Source organism: Phacochoerus africanus, chromosome 11 (genome assembly GCF_016906955.1).
Source record: "Phacochoerus africanus isolate WHEZ1 chromosome 11, ROS_Pafr_v1, whole genome shotgun sequence".
Taxonomy (NCBI): Eukaryota; Metazoa; Chordata; class Mammalia; order Artiodactyla; family Suidae; genus Phacochoerus; species Phacochoerus africanus.
In genome coordinates this window covers 51219556-51225223 of record NC_062554.1, presented here as the reverse complement: position 1 = coordinate 51225223, position 5668 = coordinate 51219556, and the positions used below count along the sequence as shown (strand labels likewise).

General features: G+C 40.0%; 1 protein-coding gene across 1 annotated transcript; it reads left to right on the top strand.

The window, feature by feature from the left end:
- The first annotated feature begins 344 nt into the window (after positions 1–344).
- Positions 345–1364, top strand: LOC125111084 (olfactory receptor 145). The gene has a single exon (XM_047752898.1). It carries the CDS (start codon positions 409–411, stop codon positions 1345–1347), a length of 939 nt encoding a protein of 312 aa, XP_047608854.1. The 5' UTR covers positions 345–408; the 3' UTR covers positions 1348–1364.
- Positions 1365–5668: the final 4304 nt, after the last annotated feature.

The window sequence follows — 5668 nt, the reverse complement described above, 5'->3', positions numbered from 1 at the left end:
TGTGCAAGTTGACCATTAGGTAGACACTCTGGCACAGGTAGGATGGCTTCATCCTCTCAGAGGACTGTCCCCAGAGACTGGCCTCTGTCATTGTAAACTTGAGTAGACACTGGAGTTGGAAGGACACAATAAATGGACCAAAGTAAAGATCTGGAGGACTCCTGAGCCCATCCTTGGGTCCCTTCTTCCCAGCTGCATGCTCCCTCATCTTGGAGGCAAGTCTGACCTCCAGATGATGCTCCAGAGGCAGGTCACTATTGTGAGAATAGACTCATAGACTTTCAGAAAGGCTCTCCTGCTCAAGTCCCAAATATTTCTAATGAACAGGGAGGTGACAGGGAGGGCAGCAGTAGTCTCTCTTTCTCCCTCTAAGTGGCTCTTTTCCCTTGTTCCCACAGAATGCCTTAAATGAGAACGGTAGCTGAGAACTCTTCCGTGGCAGAGTTTATCCTCGCAGGCTTAACCAACCAGCTGGAACTGCAGGTCCCCCTCTTCTTCCTGTTTCTAGGTTTCTATGTGGTCACGGTGGTGGGGAATCTGGGTCTGATCATGCTGATTGGACTCAACTCTCACTTGCACACCCCCATGTACTTTTTCCTCTATAACTTGTCCTTCATAGATTTCTGCTATTCTACTGTTATCACTCCCAAAATGCTGATGAGTTTTGTCTCAAAGAAGAACATCATCTCCTACGCAGGCTGTATGACTCAGCTCTTCTTCTTTCTTTTCTTTGTCGTTTCGGAGTCCTTTATCCTGTCAGCAATGGCGTATGACCGCTATGTCGCCATCTGTAAACCACTGGTGTACATAGCCATTATGTCTCCTCAGGTCTGCTTACTTCTTTTGCTGGGTGTCTATGGGATGGGATTTGCTGGGGCTATGGCCCACACAGCATGCATGGTGAGACTCACCTTCTGTGACAACAATATGATTGACCACTATATGTGTGACATACTTCCCCTTCTCAAGCGCTCTTGCACCAGCACTTATGTAAATGAGATGGTAGTTTTCCTGGTTGTGGGCATTGATATTGGTGTGCCCACTGTTACCATCTTCATTTCTTATGCCCTCATCCTCTCTAGCATTCTCCGTATTCGTTCCACTGAGGGCAGGTTCAAAGCCTTTAGCACCTGTACTTCCCACATAATTGCAGTTTCTCTTTTCTTTGGTTCAGGGGCATTCGTGTACCTCAAACCTTCTTCTCTTTTACCCATCAACCAGGGGAAAATATCTTCCTTGTTCTACACCACTGTGGTGCCTATGCTCAACCCGTTAATCTATAGCCTAAGGAATAAGGATGTCAAAATTGCTTTGAAGAAAACTGTGAGCAAAAAATCATTCTCCTGAGAAAGGGGCAGTACTTAGGAGAGGGACTCATTTTCCTTTTATAGATGATTCAGGTATTATTGGTTACATGGAGGAAATTTCAACACTTCCTCAAACAAGTTTATCCTTCTCATTTTAAGAGTTTTAATTTAAGAAAAGTCTTAAAACCATAGGATACTAACATTTAGTGGACCTTAAGGATCATTTGGTTATCTCATATTTCTGAGAAGAGACATAGGCACAGATACCTTCCCCAGGTCACTCAGTTACTCAACAGCAGAACTGTGACTAGACTCCAAACTCTTAGTTTCTGATGCTGATTATTGCTACAGTTTACTTTCTTCCTCCCTTGGCCCTGGGAGGTTTCATTTCAAATGTGAGCTGGTCTAAGACATTAAAGTCTGGTTCTGTCTACAGAAATTTCAGGCAACTTCTCAAAGGCTAATTTTAAATATCACATTTTTGCATGAAGGTAGGAGGTATAACATTTTGTTGGGATGGTCTTGGCTAAATGACCAGACAGATTCTTGAAGAATTTTGCAGAGTGTACGGGGGAAGTGTGCTGGGACCCAGACAGCAGCAAGCACGGTATCTCCTGAGACAGGTGGAGCTTTGGGGACTTGGGACTATTACGGGGTTTGGCAATGTTTGGTGGAAGGCCCCATAGCATGTTTCAGGGTTACAAAGGATGGGATTTGGGAATTATTTGACACATAATAATTTCCTTGTTTTCAAATTGTGCTTTTAAAGTAGGAGTGGAGACAGCTGCAGCACAGAGTGGTCAGCTGAGGATCTGGAGACGATTTCGAAACCAGAGGAAACTGTGTGTTGTAAGCCAGTAATCAGGTCAGCATAGAGGGCAGCCAGTCGTAAAGGAAACCGCCACTGATGTTATGGTCCCACATGTGACAAAGAGTATGTGCAGTGTTCTCTGTGTGCCTCCTCAGGTCAACTTGCTGCCGCTCTGTACCTTACTCCATGCCCTGGGAGGCATTCCCTAAAGGACCCTGTCAGTGGGCTCCCTGGCTCCTGGTTTCTGGTTGAGTTAGGCCAATGGCAGCATCAGCAGAGGAAATCAGAAGGTGGGTGGTGGGTGATACTGTGATATTTATTTCCTGGAATTCCTTCTGGGAATAAAGTAACAGAATGCCCTGTTTCCTATCTGGTTACAGTAACTGTTCCCTCCTTTGTTTCTTCATGCCAAAATGTGGTAAAGTTTCCTGGCTCTTGCTAGTCTGGGGAACCCTATCATCCCTTTGCAGTTTCTCTCAACCACCTTTTTTGCCTACACCCTTACAAATAGTTCCTTTGTTATATTTTTCAATTACTTTGCTTTAGTGATCATCTTTTTTCTTTTGGAACCCTGACACACATTCCAGTGAAGGGTAGAAGAATGTGCAGCTTAAGTTTGTAAATCCATAGCCTAATGGTACTGTGTAAATGGACAAAGAGCTGCCTTTTGGTTTAAAAGATAATTATAAGTGGTGAACTTTTTTTTTTTTTTTTTTTTTTTTTTTTTTTTTTTTTGTGAAGCAACACTAGGTGAAATGCTATGAAAATGCTTTTGACTTACGAGATTCTCTTTAGGAAAATTCTATTTGGAAAAATGAAGTTGGGAGGGATATGTAGTTTTGCCCTTTGGGATGGTACAGATCAAAAGGATGAATTCAAAAGACTAAGCATGGAATGAAAGACTTGTACTTTAGGCAGTATAGAACAGGTGGATGGACTGGAATCTGGGTAAGTGGACAGGGAACAGGAGGGACCATAAAGACTGAGAAAGAGCAGAGACTAGAGAATTGAAGGGTAGAATCAAATTTAAACCTTATCTTTTACGCAGTAGTTATGTGACCTTAACCACGTTACTTGATATCTCTGTGCATCAATGCCTTCATCTTTAAAACCCTTTTCATAGGATTATTAAGAAAATTAAACTCCAGGTACTCAGAAAAATTTATCTCCATCCCTGCTAGATTTTCTTCTCTAAGTATCAGCACTTAATCTTTCTGGACTCATGCTTGCTTATATGAAAAATGATCATGCTGTGTAAGATTATTACTACATTCTCTCTCTATATATTAATATATGCATATTAAATGAGTGGTACATGTTCATGGCATTTAAAATTATTACCAAACTTGAAGCACAAAAAAATGACAAATAAAATAAAATAAAATAATTACCAAACAGTGAAAGGACATCCCTTCACTCCAATTTTCTGGTCCTTTTACCTCTCCCAGGTCCATCATTATTGCTAGCTAATTTATGTTGTGAGACAGTCTTTGCATGTATATAGTGCTTACACATACATAGCATGCGATATTTTCTTTGGTTTCAAAGTATATAAGCAGTTGCTTTAAAATGTGTCTACTGATAAAGCTATTTAGAAGAAGAGAGAATAAGGGGTTGTTACTGGATAAATAAATGAATAAAAAAGCAGAAAACATGTATATGAAGGATTATGGGTAGCCAAAAAGAGAGAAAGAGAAAGGAACACTGTGAAAATAAGGGAGCATCAACCTTGGTTACAAAAGTTTGTGCTCCAAGACAGAGCTCACAGCAAGAATTTGGTTTTCTTTGATCTCTTGGCTCCAATCGACTTTCATGATTGTGTAAAACTCTACCATATGGATGCATTATATCCAATGAGCAATTTACTATTGCTGTAATTATTTAATTTTTATAAATTATAAATAATTCTTGATGAACATTCAATAAATCTTTGAGCACCCCCCACCCCCCTTAGAATATCTTCGTAGACAGGGGATTACTGAATTATACAAGATTCTTGAATTTTATTTCAAAATCCCTTCTTGAAAGTTTATCTCAACTTGCACTCTCACTAGCAGCATAAATATATCTTGACTTTGACCAGATTCTGTACTGGTAAGGGTGGCACTCATGAAAACTCACTTTTAATTTTGGTCGTGATGGTGTTTGTATTATTTATTGTCTCTTCTTTTTACATCTTTCCCCCGCTCTACTTTGTAAACTACTTGTAGTATCTGGATGGGTAAAGAAAAGAAAAGAGGGAACAAAATTGACAATGTTTTCTCTCTCCTTTTACTTCCTTATATACTCCTTTTATTTCTTAACAGCTCTACCTTGGCTTAATCATCTTGCTGGCAATCTTTTTAATCCTGGGAAGGGAAGGTGCTCTGGAGCCTTTTCCTCTGTGATAATCTTTCTGGAGTATCTTTCTTCTACCTTCCACTGATTTCCACGCCCCTGCTCTGTGCTCTCACAGCACGCTGCATGCAACCTATCAACTGCTAGTCACAATGTAGGGTCCTTGGTCACTTTCTTTACTGTATCCACTCCCACCACAAATTAGACTATAGGTGTTATGTGAGCAGAGTCCCTGGTGTCTGTTTTGACATGTCCCCCACACCTAGCACAGAGCCCAGCACATATGGAGGGGGTGTTTAACAGATAGGTGTTGGACGAAAGAATGGAACTCCTAGTGGTTTTAGCAGTTGATTCACTAAAGGGGTTTCCTTGTTCTCACTCTACTGGCCACACATTCTTCTCTTCCAGCACACAGATAAACACATGTTTGGTTCCCAATATTCCATCACCAATGCTTGATTATATTCTTCCTATGTTTACTCCTGATCCCTAATTTTAGGCACATGCTACCTGGCATCTATATAAGTCAGACCCTATCTCAAATTTGTAAACCATAACTTTCCACTCTTTTAAGTGGTAAAATGTACAGTGTTTTGTAAAAGGGTTATCTTAAGCAAACTCTAAATCACTATCCAACTGAATATAGGGCTTTGAGGGAAAATTTGAAAAATACTAACAGTTGGGCTTTTATTTTGTACTTCTCATTTTAACTAATATCCCACAGACAATATACTGAAGAAAAATTTGTAAAATAAACAAATGAATCATACGTGTGTGAAGCTCCTATTTTCCCCAGAGTAACGGAAACTGTAAGTTCAAATGATTGTGCTTAAAAGATAAAAACATACTTAGGAAAAAACCCACCAAGACCACAGCCTGATTCTTCTTTGCTAACTTTGCCCCTGCAGGGCACAGCATCACCTCCTCAAAGCAAAGCTTCTTTTTTCTTTACTCTCGCAAATGGATATATTCTATACCCTCTTAGAATTGGTTCTCGGGACATCTGATAATACAGAGTTTTTGAAACGCTGCAAGTTCCTTAGTAATGTATTAGAGAAGATTACTACTTTTCCCTTTTTGTAATTAAAAGTAAATTGCAGGGAAATATTTTGAGAGTATGAAATGTCATGTTCCTTTTAAATCTTTCACATGCTAGTTTTAGCATCCAATAATGATGCTTGCCTGAATTAATTATTACTCTGATAGTTGTGAA